The sequence below is a fragment of the Ooceraea biroi genome, chromosome 8, assembly GCF_003672135.1.
Source record: "Ooceraea biroi isolate clonal line C1 chromosome 8, Obir_v5.4, whole genome shotgun sequence".
NCBI classification, from domain to species: Eukaryota; Metazoa; Arthropoda; class Insecta; order Hymenoptera; family Formicidae; genus Ooceraea; species Ooceraea biroi.
In genome coordinates this window covers 9,628,017-9,649,682 of record NC_039513.1, presented here as the reverse complement: position 1 = coordinate 9,649,682, position 21,666 = coordinate 9,628,017, and the positions used below count along the sequence as shown (strand labels likewise).

The 21,666-nt window shown below is 41.8% G+C and overlaps 4 protein-coding genes across 7 annotated transcripts; 1 reads left to right on the top strand and 3 right to left on the bottom strand.

The window, feature by feature from the left end:
• Positions 1 to 288: 288 nt before the first annotated feature.
• LOC105275769 lies at positions 289 to 19,440 on the top strand. Its single transcript, XM_026972067.1, has 10 exons — positions 289 to 2,607; positions 2,996 to 3,626; positions 4,037 to 4,227; positions 5,452 to 5,575; positions 6,553 to 6,638; positions 6,935 to 7,123; positions 13,763 to 14,059; positions 14,207 to 14,455; positions 18,232 to 18,624; positions 19,074 to 19,440. The coding sequence occupies exons 1-10, from the start codon at positions 2,596 to 2,598 to the stop codon at positions 19,260 to 19,262; spliced, it is 2,361 nt and encodes a 786-aa protein (XP_026827868.1). The 5' UTR covers positions 289 to 2,595; the 3' UTR covers positions 19,263 to 19,440.
• LOC105275611 (pupal cuticle protein-like) lies at positions 8,821 to 10,654 on the bottom strand. The gene is made up of 3 exons (XM_011332562.3): positions 10,114 to 10,654; positions 9,488 to 9,753; positions 8,821 to 9,382 (listed from the first exon to the last, which is right to left on the bottom strand). The coding sequence occupies exons 1-3, from the start codon at positions 10,126 to 10,128 to the stop codon at positions 9,169 to 9,171; spliced, it is 495 nt and encodes a 164-aa protein (XP_011330864.1). The 5' UTR covers positions 10,129 to 10,654; the 3' UTR covers positions 8,821 to 9,168.
• On the bottom strand, positions 11,430 to 12,759 carry LOC105275610 (cuticle protein 2-like). The gene is made up of 2 exons (XM_011332561.3): positions 12,363 to 12,759; positions 11,430 to 12,089 (listed from the first exon to the last, which is right to left on the bottom strand). Exons 1-2 carry the CDS (start codon positions 12,372 to 12,374, stop codon positions 11,664 to 11,666), a joined length of 438 nt encoding a protein of 145 aa, XP_011330863.1. The 5' UTR covers positions 12,375 to 12,759; the 3' UTR covers positions 11,430 to 11,663.
• A 3-nt stretch (positions 19,441 to 19,443) lies between the features above and the next one.
• On the bottom strand, positions 19,444 to 21,627 carry LOC105275609 (UPF0160 protein MYG1, mitochondrial). 4 transcript variants are annotated; one of them, XM_011332556.3, is made up of 6 exons: positions 21,350 to 21,627; positions 21,043 to 21,236; positions 20,790 to 20,885; positions 20,476 to 20,712; positions 20,183 to 20,384; positions 19,444 to 20,097 (listed from the first exon to the last, which is right to left on the bottom strand). In XM_011332556.3, exons 1-6 carry the CDS (start codon positions 21,428 to 21,430, stop codon positions 19,750 to 19,752), a joined length of 1,158 nt encoding a protein of 385 aa, XP_011330858.2. In that variant the 5' UTR covers positions 21,431 to 21,627; the 3' UTR covers positions 19,444 to 19,749. The 4 variants fall into 4 exon arrangements, with proteins under 4 accessions (XP_011330858.2, XP_011330862.1, XP_011330861.1 ...); XM_011332560.3 differs by having other exon boundaries at positions 21,043 to 21,219; XM_011332559.3 differs by having other exon boundaries at positions 21,043 to 21,261; positions 21,350 to 21,460.
• Between the last annotated feature and the right edge of the window lie 39 nt (positions 21,628 to 21,666).

Here is a 21,666-nt window from a genome sequence, read left to right as displayed (position 1 = left end):
GACTATGTCTTCGTCTTTAAGTAAGGTTTGAAAGTTTATATAGAAGCCTGTTGACTTGCAAAGAGGCAATGTAAGCGGCGATGTAATTGCGTACAATTTTTACTTTCTAATTTTTTGAAGAATGAGAGTACATTTATTAATATTTCACAAAAAAGACTCGGGTTTTACATATCATTGCCTACTGAGAAATTCTATTTATTGAAGAATTTTACTTCATTATTTTTATGCTACATTTGTTTTTTTTTCTTCGGAAGATTACGTAATGAAACTATAAGTAAACTTGATCCAGATACATAAATGGACGCTGAAATATCTCTCTATTATAATCATATTACATACATATACATAAAATCTTATTAACGCGGTACGAAAATTACCACGATCTTTTAGTCACTCGCGTGAAACTTATGAGGAGCTGTCAAAGTGATAAAGTAGTGCCATTAAAGAAAACCATAGTTGTTAGTTCCGGGAAAGGTCGATCGTTTGCACCACAATGAGACGTCGCAATAATTCATCCGTGGGATGCAATCATCTCGAATCGCGCGTGCCTCCTACGATTTAGCGTTCAATCAAAACCGTTGACCGTGAAATGGGATTAACGGGCCGGCCATTCTAGACATTTCGTCTGAGCCCACACCACATCACCAAACAACGATATCTTCTATAATTAATGTTACGGCGAGCGCTTTTCGTAAGACCGTGTGTGTCGCCAACAATACGTAATCTCGCTAATAATAATGATATAATCGCCGGCACGACAATGACGATGACGGACCTGTTGCGTACAGTTTTCGGCCGTTTCTTGCATGGTTGACTTTTTAGGTCAACTTCATCTATGGCGGTTCCACTACGCCACGTAACGGATTGACAGAAGACAATTCCTCGCAACGTGCAATCGTCGGGTTTTTCGCGAGTACTGCCGAAAAAAAAGAAGGACCGCTGCTTTCTCGTGTTACGTGCACACACGCGTTCACCGAGCGATTTAGCGACGGTTTGCGTTTCACCGAATGTGAAATCCGACCGAATCCGCGAGCAGAAAAATTCCACCTGCTTCGCTTCAGGTCGTTGTCTCGGACTTTTGTCATGGCTATACGTGTGAGTTTCGCGTTAGAATGTTGCAGCATGGTGTTGCGACAAGGCAGGCGACGAGTTGGCATTGAGCACGCCATGGCTATCTCACTTTCATAATGCTGATATTCTCCCTTTCGTTCGTTCGCTGGGCGAGACAGCAGCTTGGGGGTGGCCGATAGGTCGCTGGGATCTGATCGGGCGCAGCGATGCGGATTGATAAGGCGCGACAATAAATTAACGACGGGCGTTAACGAGCGAGACGACGAAGAAAGACACGGTCATGCGATATGTACGCATGTACCATGACAGAGAGTGTCACGTCACCTTGCTTGTCTACGTCTCCTAGCGCTCTTTGCAGCGTGGGTTTTTATTGTATGTCGCATAGTGTCAGAGGTGTTCACGCGAGACACACCTCTTGCATATGTCGCGCATATTCGTATTTAACGTTACGATATGTAACATATGTATTCCTCAGATACGCAACGTATCAAACTTATTATTTTTTTTAATTGAAATCCAAAACGCCACAACTACTAAGAAAAAACAGCTTCAAAACGCTATAGTTAATAAGAAAATGTAATAGTCGCGATTTTTAGAAGTGATCGTAACTTTGTAATATTTACATGAATAAATATGTATGAGCGAGTTAATTTGTAATAGCGATTACATAAATTCAACAGAAATTCAATAGAAATTCAACAAACAACCACGCGAGTCGCGGAGGTCCGGGTAGACCATGAATGCATTACGAGCAATGCGCTTTATATTGTGTGGGAATGCATTCTCAATACGGATTGTCCTTCGACTTCCAGTCCTTCGTTTGCTCAGGGCTGGTAAGTCGTTTAGCGTCATGCGCTTTTGTTGCTTCTCGACGTCGAGGTCCATTCTATCAGCGACGTGATTTAACTGAGATCACTCGAGGCAGAATAAACGATAGATATTTGTTCGGTAACGATAAAGATATCGAATTAACGCATACAACTCAACAAAATCATTAATTTCTTGTATTTAGAAATTTGTCGTATTTAGAAAAGATAAATATCTTAATAAATAATCATCTTAAAAAAACAAATAATATCTCAGCTTGAATCCAGCAAATGAAAATCCGATCAACGGGGGGGATTTAAGTCCATCGATGCACTCGAGATGCGATCGAGTGCTTCATTAGCTCTTCGACACGCTTCCGACTGCGGAGTGCAGGAACCGCGTTCAAATGTCAAGGTCACCAAAGGGGCGACGATAGCCTTCCCTTTTCCGATCCATGGGCGAACCTCCCCGGTTCATCGGTTTAGGCGATCACATCTGGCTCCCTCCAGGTCGCCGGCGATCCGCTTACGTGGGAGGGGACGGACGAACGCGACTATAAATGGTACCAACCGGCCGTTCTCCAGGAACACAAAACGCCGAACCGACGACCGGCCCGGGCTTCACTCCTGGGAGCGAGTACTGACAGACAGCAGCGCTCATTTTACCAGGAAGAAGTCGTGTGGGAGCCCAGCGGAGAACACACGCCCCTAGATCGTCATGAGAGGCCTGGTGAGTGATCCCGAGACAAAGAAAAGTGAAAGGGTTGCGGTAGGTCAAGAGGAACCGCCCAGTGAGAAATGTCGATCGGGACTGCGCAAACGATGACTTGATAAACGATCAGATGAGATACTAATCGCGTGTTAACGTCAAAACGTGATGGCTCTTAAGACACGTGCAGGAATTTCTTTCCTCTCTCTTTCTTTCGATGACTGTAAAAAGAAATAACTAAAAGTCGTCTCATAAAAATTTTGTAAGAGAAGAAGTGATTCTAATTTTTGATAATGGTGTATATAAAGTGTAAAAATATAATGGTCGAGCAAATGTGTATTTCTAAAAGACATAATTTTCTTAAATCTTAAGTAGTCTTCGTTACTCATCTGAATCGTTTCTCTTCCAGATTTTCCTGTTCGCCCTTGTGGCAACCTGCAGAGCCGCTTACGTTGGTTCGTCGCCGTACCCCTTGGTTCACCACGGTTCACCGCAGCAGATCGCTCCGAATTATGCGCCACCAGCTCCAATCGGCGAAGACGGCAACGTCATCGATACGCCGGAAGTGGCGCAAGCGAAGGCTGCACACTTTGCCGAATTTGCGAAGGCCGCCGCCCGTGCGGCCCAGGACGAGAAGAACAACCAGTCCCCCGATTACAACCCTCAGATCTCCTCGCCAACGTACAGTTATCAGGCCGTTCAACCGACCGCGGTGCCTTATCTGAGACAGGCCAGTTATCAGCAACCCACTCCGATCTACCAGACGCCCAATCATGTACAATCACCCATCTACACCCCATTGAACTACCAGCAACCACAGCCTCATTATGATGCCCGGGCTAACTTTGTGGGTCAGAAGAACTATGCGTTGCCCGTGAAGACGACCACCTTTATGCCGGCGCCATTGGCCGAGGACGGGACGGTCGTAGACACACCGGAAGTGGCGGCCTTGAAGGCAGCCAGACTGGCCGAGCTCGCTGAAGCCGAGGCCCGGGCTTACAAGCACGCGAGTGCTTATCCAGACGAGGACCAGAGTCAAGGTGAGCTGAAGAGGGGTTGGGTGGGATGATTTGCTGCGTGGATGGGTCAAGTGCGTGGGCCGCATAAGACGCGTGAGCATAAATTCGAGATTGACGTAGGGCGCAGATGGAGAACGCGTTCCCGAGTCCATTTGCAGCGGCGTAAGGTAACGCGGACTCAGAAATTCGATAAGACAAACGCTGATCATTAAAAACTCGAACGCTATCGAAGCGTAGAGATGTGTGAGTTATTTCAAAAAATAGTTCGGTAAGAAAAGTACAACGTACTGAGGATGAAAGTCTACAATCTCGCTCTGGAATAATTTATTCCATAATTTAATTTCGCTAATTATTCGCGTGCCTATTTTATTCTTTCGAAAGTTCTGTGATATTCATGTTTCATATACATATATATTTACATATGATTTTAGTTTACTCCGGATCACCAGCCGGTCCTGCGCCCGTCAACTACAACCCCGGTCTGGGACACTACGGTAGTTCCCGAGCGTTCTCAGGACCTGTGTACCCTGGAACTCAGCCTTACGCCACGCAGCAAGCATACAATCCGTCAGTGGGTTATCAGCCTCACCATTATCAGTCCCAGCATCTCATAGGAACTTACTGATCCTGACGGACGATCGGTCGATCGGTACGCTCCGCAGCCTGTACATACTCTAGATGAATAAATTGATTTCTTTTTTTACGAATCAATCAAGTCTTTTTACGACGCTGTCATTTGCAGACATTTGTACGCCTCTTTTCTAAATATCCGCTAATTGTGATATATAAAGACTGCTCTGAAAAAAGATTTCGTGACAGGATGAACCTGACTTCTTGTCCTCCTCTTGTCCTTATCTTTCCTTTTTTTCTCCCTCTTGCGGATATAAAATTAGTTGAAATTATTTTACATAATCGATAGGATAATTCGAAATAATTTAATTAGATCAAAGTTTACATGTCCACTGTAAATTACTCATTGCGATACATCGCTCAGGTTTGTTGTCAATTAACGAGTGTTGCGTGAGAAATATTTTGTAACTTAATATGACGATCGATATTTCTAATTTACTAATTAACCTGAAAATCCAAGTCTCGTTTACGCGCCAGTCGCGTTTCTCAATCTTGCATCGTATTTAACGTAACTTAATCATGGCGAGGATGTGGTCTCATTGCATTGAAACTGTGAGAATATTAATTCAGGACTGTAAAATTACCACGGATGCTTACAAATGTTTACACAAATAATGCCTGCAGAGAGAGATTGTGATATTTTTTTATTTCATATAATTAGCTCTGTTTCACATGCTCGCTGAATCTCGTATGTAATTAATTGCGTGTTAAATTTATATCAAGATAGATCAGTTGAATCACATTGCAGCACGGAACTATCGTTAGTACGCGCGAAAACAAAAATGAGATTCGCGAAAGATCGCATTGTGAGATTTCTCGCGGAAGAAATCGCGGCGGTTGCTTGTGATGCAACTCTCGTGCCTTAATCCAGATAAAAATCGGACGGACAAGAAGGGAGAGATCACAGATCGTCGTAAGGTTTCGATTAGGAAAGTTTTCTGTTTTCTCGCGAGACAATATCGTAACGATCGTCTCGAACGATTGCGGCCTACGCGCACGCAATTTTACGCAAGCCGAATCGCACTCGTCGAGGAGAAAAAAAAAGACGGAACCTTTCTGATGTAATACTTATGGTCGACCAACACCGTGCCGGTTTGCACAGCGATTTGCACATAACAAATAGATATCGGCGTTGCAAAATGCGTCAATAAGATTGTTGCTTGAACGCGCCGCGTTCTTCCAGAAAGCCTGTAATATTCGTGACACTATATTATAGTCGCAAGCTGAATCTCTGGGAACCGAGGAATATCCATGTAAATCCCAGCAAGTATTGAAACGTAGTCATCTCATAGCGTTACAGTTGCGGAGGTTGCCACATAGGTCACCGGTGTACGAAAGACGTGAGAAGAAACGAATGAGAGAGCGGAATAATAGCCTCGCGCGTTCATTCCTCGAGAATGAACTCGAGCATCGTAACTCGCGACGGAAAGGTCAGGAATTCGCTTATAATACGGAATACCTGCGAATCGCGAGAAAAAGGGATGGATCGTGTGTGAAGATACAATGGTCCCGGAATCAAAGAAGCAAACGGAACACTCATCAAGTAACGGGACCGAAAAGCAAACGTGACGTCATCGGTGATCGACGATCTCGCGAAAACTGATGAAAGTTCCCTCGGAAGAATAATCGATCGTATTCGCGAGAGAATGTAACTATGCTGCATACATCGCTAAATTGATCTCGACACGAAGGCGCGAGGGATATGCAACGCCCACCCATTCGGGAGGAACGAAACATCCCGCGATCCTCTTCGAAGGATCGGCGTTCGGATGCTGCGTAGAATATTCGCGGCCGCGGTTTAACTCGTTACGTGTCCTGTGGATTATGTATTACGAGACCCCGTTGTGCGCGCAGATTTGCGCAATCATCGCCCGCGACGCGCCAGCAGTCGGCCGAGTTCTTCTGTCTCACGTTACGCGCGGATCGGCGTGGATTTGCCGTAACGAGGGCAAGATCAAATAATCTTCTCCCTCGCGTTGTTCCACTGACCCCAAACTGACAGCTAATCTGTTTGATGTCATGCTTTATTGTTGGGAGAAGCAACAAAAGGATTTGCAGCATCCATAAATGTAACAAGCTGATTAATATCTGCAATTAATATTAATAATGAATAACTCTGAGAAAAATGAAACACATGTCATTTTGAAGAAAAATATTTGAATGATTTTGTTAACAGAGATTTATTTTTGAGGCTTAGATCTAACTTACGTGGATCCGTACCTAACCGATGGGAAACAGTAATTTTCAAAGGTTCCAAGGACGCTGGGCGAAGGAAGAGGACCGCCTTGAAAGGATCATCGGGTAATCTATGATCCAGGCTGGTCGTCCGTGAATCGGACGGTGAAGCGTGTTTTGCAACCACAGAAAAGTTCGGACGAATGCACGTTGCACTGTTGCGTTGCGGTGAGTAGGGTGGTTGCGTAAAAAACGTCGCGCAACAAAGGCGAGAAGCGAATCGACAAGACGACGAGCATCCCAATTGAATGATCATGGGCATAATTATGAATTGAAGGATACCTCCACAATTGTGAATTTTAATTCTTAGTCAAAAAGGAACATTTTATTCTCCAAAAGTCGATTTGACTGACAGTTTTCAACAGAAACTGGGGACAAAGATATAGACGCTGCACAGTGCGGCTAAACCGAGAGTGTGATAAAAATAATAGCAATTTAATTATGCTGAATGATCAATTTTTAAGGTCGCTGTAGCCAAGGCTAAACATCTCGCAGCTCACGCCCGCGCCGTGGCGACTGCAACGTCGTCGAGCTGCGAATTCGACGCCTACAAGCGTGAGGACTTGCTCTACTTGTCAGCGATCCATTTGGTATTACCGATCGTCTATCGGGGACCGTCGGCCCCGGATGGCCGGGTTGTTGATACACCGGAAGTAGCGGTGGCGCGTGCAGCCCACATGAAAGCCTACGCGCGCACAGTCGCGCTCACAACTGGCTATTATTGAAATTATTAATCAAGTTTTTCATAAAATTGATTAACGTTTTTTTATACATTTAATAATAATTAATAATTGACAAAATAATATAGAGGAAAGTCCCCGATTATGAGATACCATATCGATTTTGCCGAATGTAAGGAAATCTATAGGCAGAATTTTAAAATGTAATATGTTATCTTGAAGAGAATTTAATAAGCTTTAGGTTGGTGAAATGAAAAATCTAATATAAATATTATTTTTTCTGAAAATTAAAAAAATTTGAAAAAAGAGCTTTACGCAGGATCGAGAAAGTGTGCTCCTAATATAAGATACCTCGAGAAATCGGTGTTAAAAGTGCAAAATACATCAGTATTGCAATTAAAAAACTTTATTAGATAGTTTTATAAAAATACTGCTGCTACAGCCTTCGCCAAATCTTCACGATTCCACTGTCGATGCTTCCTCGTTCCTCTAACCTCCATAGTCAGATTCTATAAAAATTAAATACACAAAAATTCGTAATATAAATTCGTATTAACTTTTCTTTAACATTAAGTAGTATTTTCTTTCTTTTTATTACACTACATAATCTTCATATTCGAGCAATAATGATCTCATATTAAGAGTACCCTGAATGTCTCATTATACGAGCCACACGTCTAGCGGTTCCGCGATCATGAAATCTAACATCTACAATTAAGCAATTCAACAAATTGCGTATTTTCCTGTTACTACGATTCTACTCTATCATTGCATACTGAATTTATTGCCAACCATTTCTTTATTATATAATAAACAAGGTTTAAAGACTTACCTCAAGTTCCTTTGACATGTTCACAATTTCACGAACTTTTTCTTGCAAAGGCTAAACGCAATAACGAACAATGAATTTTTCACTAAATACATTTTACACCAAGAGTAATAAGTTTATGGTGGAACTAACAGATGGTGCTCACTAGTTTAGCAGAAACCCCATTATCTCATATTAGGAGCATATCTCATAATAGGGTATATAGAGGAGAATCCTCCTCTATGTACATATACATATTAAGGTTTGTCCATGAATGTCTAAAAGAATTAGAAAATGATTTGAATTCTATTCATAAGCTTCTTCGAATTGACGGAAAGACGATTTTGTGGAACGAAGCTCTAATTTCTGTTGATTCTGGTTAACGATAGGAAAGGAAATTGTATCACGAAGACGAGGCAGAAACCGGTTTCTATAACAGAGACAGCATGGAATAGTTCTTCGCTAGCCTAGACAGCTTGTGCCAGTAGTAGCAAGGACGTGATTAATCGTGCCTGACGAAGTATGTTAAGTAGATTACGATCTCTGATCGCATACTGTTGCGGAAATAGATTGAAATAACGGTACACATGACATGCACGAATAACAACACCGAAATAAATATAGGAAATAGCAGAAAATAACGGCAAAAATAAAATAATACGTTTGCGTTGAAACTGAGTAACGCACTCGCAACGCGAATATCCTTACATAAATTTACACAAAATTCTACATTTGAACTTGTAAATTGATATAAATTTTTAAAAATTGGATCTTTCATTTTTGCATGTTTAAATCGAAGGATATTGGATGTGGATGTGTAAGAAACAAGGAATAACCATCTTTTTATAACTACTGCTCTATCTCTCGTGTACATATATGTATATATTTCTTCCACCGCATACACCGGATACAAGTACTCACGCGTGACGATAGGAAACGCATGAAATGCAGCATTGACAGACAGAAAGTTCACTGAGGGATATATCAGCGAGAGGGCACCGCTCGCTCACTCGTGATCGGGGAGGTAGTCAATATATTCTAGTTTTCGAATTCTGAGGTAGCTGAGGAGGATCCCGAGGATTGTGCGAGTGGTCCAGCATGATCGACCGATCCATCGATCGCTCTGGAGCAACGGCGTCCATCGGACCAGCGGAAGTGCGTGTTTCGGGTCGTCTTGATCCGGTCGTCTCCCCGCGAACGGCGTTCGCTTTTAATAGTAATTGTGAACCGGGCCGTTCCAGGCGGGGTTGTAGGCGCCGCTGTTCCAGGACGGATCGTAGGCGCCGGAGGAGATTGGATCAGCTGGACCAGCCGGCACGCGCCGCGCTTCCGCATTGTAGAGAGAGAAATGAACGGCCTTGGCTTGCTGAACCTCGGGTGTGTCGACTACGCGTCCATCCGGACCCAACGGAGCCGGTGGTCCGCTGTAATGCCGATGAAAAGAAATTTTAATAAAATCAGATACTAAGTTTATTCTTGATGCTTGAATAAGATAACGAGATCGCGAAACGAGAATGTCGAAAACAAACCTGTAACGCGAGATGTAATTCCCAGAGGCATATGATGGGGTATACGACGGGGCATATGACCCATCAAGTCCGTAAGCATTTGGCCCTGGTCCCTTAGGTGCCCGCGCATTAGCCTCCGCCAGAGCGTTCAAGTGGGCAACTTTTAATTGTGCGACTTCTGGTGTGTCAACCACGCGACCATCAGAACCCAGTGGTGCTGAAGAAGCATGATGCCCATACCACTGTGGAGCTGCCTGAATGACGCTGGATATAGCGAGTAAGAGGATCTGTAATGTAAATCATACCAAAGTACAGTAATTAATTACATTAATTAATTACAAACTTAAGGCGATAAGATACTTACCTGCAAATTAAATTTTATAGTTTTTACTTGATCAACTTGTCGTTAGCAAGCATTAATTATATTATTTATTAAGTAAAATTAATTAAATTATATGATGTTAGGTAACAACATTACAAAACTGTAGGTTTTTCAGCGATTAGTATTAACAAAATTAATAATAACGTTAATCTTTTCTTTCTTTCGGCAAATTAATATAAATTTCCGGATAACAAGCATGAGAAGCCAGAAATTGAAACATCAGAACGTCACTTCACTGCACCTCCGAACTTCCGAGTATACTCACGAGGTATCCGATCATCGCGGCGAGTCTTGAGGAGGTACTCCGTCGTCTAGGTCTCGACTATGACTATCGACACATGCGTTTAGATCCGCATTAATGACTGCCATCAACGTGCATGGTGCAATTTATAGGAATACGGGCATGCTGTCGTGCCCCACCTGGACAACAGCGACTCGCGGGGTGCAACCACACCCAGGAAAATGCTCTCCTTAAACGAGCCCTGCCCCGTAACATTTACAGCGTGCGTTAACAATGACACCGTGATCCTGCGCGTGTCACAGATAAAAGTGCGCAATGCAGTTACATGCCACACGCAACATACATCATTTGCGAGTGCAATTCAAAGTCATTTGGGACTGCGGCTGATTTTTCGACTTTCGCCAAAGTGATTTAGGATTTCCCGAAGCAATAGAGTTTGTCGAGAATATAAACAGCTACTACTTCTTCAAGCGCAGCAAAACGCAAATTATTGCTCTTTTTTTAAATATTTTACACATTTTAAATAGCTAAAAAGTACATTTTAATTATAATGAGCTTTAATTTTAATAAATCATAAATATATTATAAAATTAATATTGATATCTTCAAAGGAGGAGACAATAAAGATATTTTATAAAAACCAGCATCGATTTTGAGCAAGATCGATTTACGATTGTGTCATGTGTTTTTAAATCGTATAATCGGGCAATATTCGTGTTACACCCACTATAGCAGTTTATGGGATTATACTCATACGTGTCGAATCAATCACAATAGTATGTCACATAGAGTGGCGATAACAATAGTACTTGAATTACTAAAACGGAGTAAAGCGATGTCGCAACTAACTGCTTGGTTCATCGATCGGGCCCTGTGCGTACGGCTGATCTGAAAGGAACTGCGCATTTGTCACCAACGCAATGCCGAGAAGGCGCGAGTTCAGGCATTTAGTCGAGCTTGGCGGAGTGTCAGTTGATTGCAAGTAATCGACACGTGGGATTGACAACTGAACTCGTGCCTTCGTAGAACAACTAGCGGATTTCATTTTGGCACATTGCCAAGAGCACTTTCTTTTTTCACGAAATTGAGCAATAGCAAGGAAGAGTGCTCGCATTATGGAAAAAGATGTAATTTCGTATGAATTTTTCAAAATAAAAAATGTCAAAGAAATTAATTCTTGCATTTCCCTATATAAATTAAGACCTATTCGCAATCGCAATGTTCTTGAATCGTCTTGACTGACAAGGAAATCGGAAGTATCATATTATTATCAGGAAGAATCTAGGAAAATCATCTTTTAGAAAGAATCTTGAGAATATCATAAAAAAGAAATTCACGTATTACTCATTGGTATTTTTTATTTACTCTTGCGACATGTCGTTAAAATGGCGTATACACAGAATATCTTGGAAATGTACATTTACCAGCCTTGCTACACCAGCACGCTACAAATAGAAATCCACGTCAACGCGCGTTCCCGCAACGATCTTCCGAAGCCTGCCTCTACTTTCTTCAATCTCTACTGCTACATATGAATGAAGTTAATTTCCTTCTGCAACGTCTCGACAAAGGATTCACCATTTGGCATGCGAATAGGGATCCAGATACGACAGATGAGCGATCTTGGAGAGTTCCTCAGCGTGAGCGGCCAAATGCGCGGCCTTGGCATGAGCCACTTCCGGCGTGTCCACCACTCTTCCGTCATGACCGAGCGGTGCCAGTGGTCCGTGATACGCGCCGTGATGTGCTCCATGATTGTCGTAACTTCCGTCTGCGGCATATCCCACGTTATATCCACCGTGATGCGCCGTTTTGGCAGCCTCCGCAGCGTACGCTGCCAGATGCGCTTGCTTGGCGTGCGCCACTTCCGGCGTGTCGACCACGCGGCCGTCGTGGGCCAGCGGAGCCGACGGCCCGTGATATCCGGCCCCGTATGCTTGATGATAAGGCACATACGCGGACAAAGCCAGCGTCGACAATGAGAGGCATGATAAAACGATCTGAAAAGACAGGTAGATAAGAGATTTAGTCAGTTTGTGAGAGATAAGTGCTGCGTTAATATTAATGGGAAGTTGCGAAGTACAGATGAGCGAGATGATGGTAACGGTAAGAGAAGTGGTACCATGATAAGTAACATGATGGTGATTGACAGATAGTACAAGTAGAGGGAGAATGTGTTGACCTAGATGTTATCGCCCTTCCGAGGTGGCACCTTTTTATAAATCTGTGACAGAAAATTGCAAGAGACTTAATGAGGGTATCTATGTACTCACGAGGGACTTCATGTTTGCGTGCGTCTATCTAAGATCAGACGAATCTCTGCCGATACGAGCGGGCCACGTGGACCTTATATAGCCGGCGAACAATACGGGCACCTATCTCGTTTGTATTAAATAGCGTAAACGTAACGTGGACACGGGCCCGGCTTGATTTTCACATAATAAGAACAAGGGGGGGGCCCAGTTTTTCTGTTCGGCTACGCGCGGCTCTGAGGAACGAGATGGAGATACATTGAAGAGACTACCTTGCGAGACTAGAAAAGAGACTAAAGTATCACGGTGCAACGAGGAGGAACAAGAGGGAGAGTGAGTGAAATGGGGGGTGCGATGAGGAGGGAGGCTGGAACGCCGGTAAGAGCGAAATTACGATTGCGCCAGCAACGAAAACGTGAACATTCTACAAACGATGTTGTACAATTGGCTCGATAAAAAGTGTCGGTGGCATGAAAACATTTTGGTGGAGATCGATCGAACGAGCAATCCCAATCTCGCCAATTCTGATTACGGACAAAAGCTTTGAAAAAAGACTCAAGGTTGAAGTCAATGGAAGTCTAGAGGAATGTTAATGCTTGTTGCAATAAATGAGCGAAAGTTTGTCCATGTATCTTTGATATTATTAATATAAAATGTAATGTCATCACAGACACAACAAAAATTTTCTGTAAAAGGAATGACTTGAAATGTTTAGAATTAAAATCACTTTTCATGTTTTTGCAATTAATATTGCATGACAAAATAAATTTCTATGCATTAATAACCGTAACAATCTGCGGTTATTATCATGAATTAAAAATTAAAAATTTATCCAAACACTATGTTAGCATTTAATTATATGTTATAATTATAATAATTTATATAGTTGATATTATATTGAAAAATCAATTTATCAATTATATAACTGTAACTGAATCTTGTGGTGCTGAGAATGCAAAAAATATCAAAAAATGTGCATCTTGACGCATTTCGCAAAAAACGATCGATTGTATTTTAGCTGAACGGTATTCGCATTGGTGGGGTGATGCTATTAGGTAAGATTAAATTGCCGATTGTATATAAACCGAGCATTTCACGCTCGATGGTTATAAAACAGTAGCATTCCATTTCAGATTGAACGTAACGATGAAGTCCTTGGTAAGCGATCTTTTCGGTGTACAATTGTTCTTGTCTTCTTGTTTTATTTAACAATCTCCTCAAAACGAAAAATCAAATTATGTTATATATTTACTTGTAATAAAATTGTTATAATCTCTACATAATCTCAGTTAGTTAAAAAATTTCTAAAATTATTTGGCGACTTCCAGAAAAATTAATTTGTTTAGCATCATTCATGATATTATGTACCATCACTTTTACACATGTTTTTTATTTTTATTAACAAATTTTTACACGTATAGATTATCTTAATCTCCATCGTTGCGATAACTTTGGCTACACCGACGTATTATCAATACCATGGACCACCGGCGCCCGTAGGCCACGATGGAAGAGTCGTGGATACACCGGAAGTGGCTCATGCTAAAGCGGCGCATCTCGCCGCCGTGGCGGAAGCTGCCGCGAAAGTTCCGCATAGTGCAGCTTCCTATGCAGAAGATGAGGACTATCACGGATATTCGAAACCTATATCCGTCGGCCATCGGATGTACCATAACGAACATAAATACCACGGACCGCCTGCACCGCTGGATCACGAAGTAAACAATTTTGTCGTATTTATTCTATCTGAAAATTGTCTTAAAAAGTTTAAACTAATTTAAATTTTAATTCTTTCGACTTTTTAAACAAGGGCACTGACTATAATATAGGAAAATTCGTTTCTTCAGCATCTCCTTTGTTTTCAGGGTCGCGTGGTAGACACGCCGGAAGTTGCCCGAGCGAAAGCGGCACACCTGGCAGCTTACAATCACGTAGCTTCCACGGCACCTGTCGCGGTCACCGACGATCGTTCGCAGATTTACAAGCCACCGGTTTACAACCACGGCTATCACGGCTCGACGGCCCCCTTGTTCCACGACAGAAGAGTGATTAATACCCCCGACGTCGGACAAGCTCATGCCAATGCAGTTCACGATCATGACAGTTACGACGATTATTGACTTTGTTAATTAAAGGAACGAAGAGTGGACGCGACGATGTGTTCGAGAATTGATTAATCCATTCGTGATTAATTGTTGATTATGCGCACAAAATTTACTTGTGGAATTACAAGATCGTTCGCAGTACTATTGCATAACTGGAGAAGGCGTTCCTCAAATTTTTTATGCAGAGATGTAGCCTGTTATATACGGTGCATATTCGAGTTTCTTACGAGACACGTCGTAAATCGCTTGCACCTCCGATCATAACTTTCAGACTGAGTCACAAGATTTATGTACTGGCTGGTACTTTACTTACTGTTATTAAAAACGTGTGTCTTAGCTCGTAAGTAATAAATAAAGCATGCTCTGTTGTTACCTGATTTGTGTTGTTCATTTGTTAATATTACAACTTTGACATTGCTGTTGAGTCAAATATCTCTTCAATTTGAAATAACTAATCTACAAAATAAAAACCAATTAATTTGCACGTTTATATACTCATTATTATATACTCATATAATAGATTAATCTTAGATTAATTAATCTTACGTTATAATAATGTAATTTATTTACTCGCTTTGATATGTTTTAATACGCGATCAAAAGTAAAATTAAATGTGAAACAAAATAAGGGAATGTTCCGCATAATGTTACTATTAACAGTAAATCTGCTTTGTGTGTAATTTACGGGCGTTAGAAGGAAGGATGTGATTTAAGAGAGATCCGTCAGCTCGGTGCAGGCGCTATAAATAATCGGCCGGTTGTCGAGAATCGACGTATGCAACAGGCATATACCTGTCAATATCCGCCTGCGGCCTCGCACGCTGGCAACATATCTCATCGTCTTTTTACGCTGGCGAATCCGAGAAATGATTGATCCGATCACTACATCCTGACTCTGTCGTTTGTTCCGAATATGTCACAGCCAAATTCGATTCAAAGCTCGCAACATTTCATCTCGCTTTCAAACAAATGATTCGATAAGCCATTCAGCTCTATACTTTACGTGCTATATGCAACGTTATTTGCAACATCACCGTGACAAATCCCTTCCAATCTGTGGAAAATATGGATTGCGAGTACTTAAAAAAATGAGAAACATTATCGTATAAATTTTTATTAAGCTTTATAGTTTTATAATAAACACTCGTTTTCTACTTTATCGCGGAATTTACGTTTATAATCGTGTAAGATATTAATTTTCTTATAATATGATATAATTTTTTATGTGATGAAGATTTTATTTAATTGTGCTCACGTAATTATCTTAATACGGAAACTGCTGTTCTATTTACAGCTGCATGATCTGTCTAGAGTCTAGACAGTATTTATGGATCGCTACAAGATCGATGTCCAGCCCACACAAACATGCTCGAAGGAAAACACCAAGTTAGCTAGATAATTATGAATGTCGTTTAATGAGCATTTAAGGTATTCGCCTCGATTGTACTTCATACGTGCATGTATGCTAACCAACAATAGGATCATTGGGCGTGCTGAGATTATCTCGAAGAAAAAGGGCTTTTGTTCGCTGAGTCGTTGCGCGATCCACGTGTTATTAAAACGCCTACATATAAGTATGGACAAAATTTTCGTCTGATGTTCAACCAAAAATCAGGAAAAATACATAAATTATGCCATGCATAAATTATGAATCCCTTTTTTCTTATCGATATCTTATTTTATTTCTTAAGCGACCTACTGGCAAGTTTTTAATTAATTATTTAAATAATTTACTAGACAGTAAAAAGTCAGTTAAAGTTGTAATACTTATGAACTTACTTCATTTATATGCAAAAATCATGACATTACTGATTTGCCATTATGTGCAAATGCAATCTTAACTCGATCGAGCATTGCTCAACAATGTCACGGCGAAGCGGTATAATGTAATAATTACAGAGATACTTACAATCTATTATTGACCTATCATACGATTGATTGAACAGCATTCATAACAGAAATAAATCGTTTAACTTTAAAAAGATGCGACTTTACAAAAGTTTAATTGTCTGTGCTAAAAGCTCCGATAAAAGTTTAAAAGGTTCTCAAAGAATATTCGATAATACGTGCCACGTAAATGATAATGTATTTTGATTTTCATGAAAAAGCTTTTCATTTCTAAGTGAAACGATTTTATTTAATTTTTAGGAAACTCGCTCTTGCGTGCGCTTTTAGCCCCGAGCGAGATTCAGACGGTACTCGCTCGAGCCGCACAAAGAGAGTTTCATCAGGAAGCAAGACCTTGCTGTCGGATTTTCGATGACGAGCAAAAAGGCGCGACCGATACTCGCCGAGTACGTCAAAACCGAGGGAGCAGTCTGCTCGTCCATTCAGGAAAAATCTTCCGCTCTCGAGGACGGACGGGCAACCTTCGTTTTGGCCGGCCGGCGCTCTCTTTTTCTACGTCGCACTTCATACATTTTAATTACGTCTTGTCCCTTTCCTTTCCACCTTTCAGCAGCTTCACTTTGATATCGACAAGGACGGCCATTGATCGGTCGTTTCTGGAAATATTGAGATAAGTTGTGGTAAACGGTGAATGGGTACTCTCTACTAAATGCGATGGTATGCAACCTTGTGCCGATCTTTTTTTTATAAAAATTCCTATTTTTTACTATGATCAGATCTATCACTGAAAAAATGATTAGGGTATTAACATTAACAGACACAAGTGTGTTACACGATCGCAATCGTTTGATACAGACGCGATGAGGCAATTATAGATGGGCAACAGAATTGCGTGATCTATAATCAAATAAGGCTGAATTAAATATTATTACATAATGTACAATTCGATATAAAAAAATTGTTAAGTCTCATTTTATCATATTTTTAATTTAATATTCTAATCATATCCCGATGTCATATCGTTACAAAATGTTTAACGGGAAAAACGACAAACGAGACGCTCATGACAAACGATACCCCATTAGCACGTTGCGTAAAAAAATGAAACATGTACGTGCGCAAAAACTGCTTTAGCACGTTGTAGTTACATTTAGCGCCTTGCAGTTACGTTCCCCATGAACATTCATTAGCCATTATTTTTGTGGTAGTAAAGGGTAGCCTTTACGGCCCGAGTCACCTTCCACACGATCCTTCCAACAAAAATTAATCAAGTCCGGCGAGCCGCGCCGAGGACTTTCTGGTTGGTCTCTCGGCATCAGCTACTGTTGTTGTTGATGATGATGATGATGATAATGATGATGATGATGATGATAATGCTGAGGATAAAAAAGAACAGCTAAGGAAGTTGTCGAGGACGCAACTGACCTCGGCGATGCATCCACATCTGTGGAATATCCCTCCCGGGCAGCTTCAGGCCGGGACGGTAGCAGGGTCTCATTAACGTAATGTCAATGTCAGCACTTTTGAGGTGTAACACATACTGCCAGGGTGTGGTCCCCTCCTACGGGTCGACGACTCCCTACCAGGATTCACAGATATAAAAGGAGATCCGAGGCTCGACACGGTACGACATAACAGTCCATGCTCTAGGGCGAGTACTGGAGATCATCCAGCAGCGCTCGACCACACTGATAAGACATGCAGACTCTCGTGAGTATCGCCAACTGACTCCGGAAAAAGCTAGCTAGCTACAAACAATAATTTTATTTAATTTAGTCACTCGCTACGTGACAACATTCTTAACATAATTAATAATATTTTTCCTTCAGTAATCATAAATCTCACATTAACGCCGGCGTTCTTCATTATCATTTTCTTTATTCGCAATTAATTTTCCTTGCAAGTACAAAAGTTCCCTTACAAAAACTTATAATTAGAGAGTTAAATTGAGCACATTTATCATGGAGCTTCTCGAGCTTGTCAAGCTCAATTGTTTTAAATTATTCATTTTACAGATCATCCTCTCCGCACTCTGCGCGATCGCGGCTGCAAAGCCAGCTTATCTAGCTTATCACATTGGCGTGTCGCTCGGACCGGATGGCAAGCTCTTGGATACGCCAGAGGTAGCCCGGGCGAAAGCAGCGCATCTCGCCACCCAGGCTTACGAGGCCGCCAGGAACACGCTCGGCTATGGATACGTGCCCGCTGCTGCTCTGGCCGTTTATGCACCTGCAATTACGTACGGCGCGCCCATCGGTGCGGATGGCCAAGTGGTAGACACACCCGAGGTCGCCCAGGCCAAGGCTGCCCATCTCGCCGCTCACGCCCAAGTACGACGATCTCGTTCAGCGACGAGATTACACAAACGACACAGTTATTCGCAGTTGTGCGCAGGAAGGGCTTGTCGTTCGATTTAACACTTTCGCTACTCTAGCTATCAACACCGTGCGAGCACTGCAGGTCTTTTTAATGTTCAAATTCCGGAGTCGCTCACGCAGCCTCAAATTTTTCAAGCTAGATCAGCCGACAAGAGCTGCTAATATTCATCGTTTCGTTGTACCAAATATTAACTACATCTCACATTTCTGAAAATATCGATACTTTGAGTTTGAAGTGATCAATGTCGATCTATGGACACATAACGTTAGGTAGTCATATGATAAAATGCGTTGTTGCTTGTTTCAGACCTCTACAATATTTGCATCATTAAAGTCTCCTTTTTTATTCCTTTGCACGACTGATCGACAAGAGATTTTTTAATTGACGCTTATTCACGCAGGAGGCTGCCAAAGCGGTCGGACTTCTCCCCTATGGTGCTCTGGCATATTCTACTTCACCCGCGTTCTATACCTATAATTATGCTCCACTTGGACCCGACGGCAGAGTAATAGACACCCCCGAGGTGGCGCAAGCTAAGGCCGCACACTTAGCCGCACACGCACAGGCAGCCGCCCGAAACGCTAATTGATGATCCTGACAACTGTTGGAAACTGATACGCCGCATATATTGATCAAAAGCTCAATCCGGAACCAATTCCAGATCAATCGGAGAAGAACGAGCGGAGACTCCCGTGCCATGTCTTGTCTATGGATCTGATATGTAGAAACGCTTTGACAATAAATGAATTTTGACAAGTTCGATGCTTTTAAAGGTGCATTATAGTAATTTATTGTTCCTCATTACATCATATTTTATCGTGACCAGTGTTCTTGGCAGTGTGGTAATGAGACCCTGTTTCTGGATTATAATTTAAATAAATTAATGTCAAATTAAAACGCAGTGTTTCGGGAGAAAACATTATTTTTTGAGCATATCAAAAAATTATTTTTCGAGAATATCATATTGATACGATGTTTCCTCTAAGCGCGACTCAAATAAATCAGTTTAAGTCGAACGTAAAAAGAGGAGTCGGGAATTGTTCAATAATCATTAACGACCTAGCGCTTATCAAACATTATTCCGACTTTCCGATTTCGAGCGCTTTACGCGCCATAGCCAACGCACCATCCCTGGTACCGTGACCGCCGATAAACCGATTGGCATGCACAAATCGGGCGCCTTCGATTCCGCAGGCTTCCACAAGCGCGTCGTTAGACAAACCGCCCCACTTCTCCGGCAAACACAGCCTGCATACGAAACTTCCCAACGCTACCGGCACGCATTGAACCCGATACGAGTCGTTGCCATCAAAAACAGCGTACTTTATCGGTGGCGATACGCTCATCTCCTTTTCCAGTAGGAACAGATGTTCCTTCCACGGTGTTGCCTGCGACAGTGCTATTATCTCTCCGCTCGAGTCGACCTTTAACATACGTATAAAAACACATGTTATTTTACACACAAAAAAACAATCGAAAATATCTAAAAGTCCGAAAAAATTGTTTTACCTCCAATCGATTCTCTATAGCGCGACGCACGATGTCCCTTGCTGGTAGCCAAATGTCCTTCGTGTATCGTACAAATTCCAGAAACTCCTCTAGGACCAAAGCCATAGCTTTCTTAAATCGTTCGTCGACATTGACATCCTTGCTGTTCCACTGAGGATTCAGACTGCTCACTCGGGAGCTTAAATCAGTGACAATTCGGTACCTGGAACAAAGAAACATGCGATACTTCAAAACAGTCTGTCTATAATACAGACATAGCGCTATGGATTTTATTTAGGGCACTTTTGTCTTACAATGGCTCTCCATCGTACATCAGCACACCGTTGTCTATAGCATCGATCTCTTTGATCAAGGTATCGTAGACCTTCATGAAGACCTCATCGATAACTTTGTCCTCCCTTACATCTGGAAGTACACTTCTCAATATTTCATGGCCGAAGTGACAATAGATCAGACCTGCACTGCTTAATTTTATTGTCCACTTATACCTTGGATTCTTCATAACGGTACTAACTGTCTCCTTAAATTCCCTTAAATACAAAAAGAACAGGGATCGTGAAACGTGTCAGGAGCAACGAAGGATTTTATAGCGTAATGCATTACCTACCTCATGTGATGGTCGTATCGGTGCCTGGAGGGATCATATTCCCGGCCGACGTCCACTACGATATCACAGGTATTCAAGATACTCTGATCTCGAGATCTAGAAATAGAACGTGACATCCACGGATGTTTCTTAATTCTTTTGCTTCTCATATATTTTAACGTTCTTTTAATGTTACGATTAAAATTGTCCTTTCTAATTTTGTCTCTTCCCTCGAACTCCTTAGTTACAAGTTTCAATTACATAGGATGATTACCTTACTATAGAGGCATCCTTGTACTGTGGCAGCAGTTTCAAGAGTGCACAGGCAAGTACTTCGTCGCAGTGGAAGGTGCCGTCGTGCGTGCCGATTTTCACCGCCGTCTTCTCCGACATCGTTCTGAACACGAAATTGAGCACCGATGATTTCCTCCACGGGAGAAGATTAGAGAATCTGCTGGAACATGTGCTCTTTAACAGATCGTTGCCAAGTTGACTGAAAACTCGAATCGTCATATTGAATTATGCTCTCAGGATTACACCACGTGATTGTATTCCATGAACGTGTAATTGTTAATTCTCACCAAATTTCGATAATGGAGCAAAAAGTGAGTCCAAACGGCGTTCTGAATTGAGGTTACTTCAAAACACGCGGTACAATGCATTTATAGCGCCACTGCGCCAGTCAGCACCTTTGAGGTGATCAAAATTCAATTTGTAATCGCGCTACTGTGCGAAAACCTTCATCTAATCTATTGTTTAATTGTACTATTTAGCAGTAAAAATTTGGCTTATTTATCATTGAGCAATATTACGTACAAATAAAAAATTCTTTCGACTCATTGCATACTATTAAAAAATAAATAAATATAATAAGTTGTTATACTACTGTGCAAAGAGG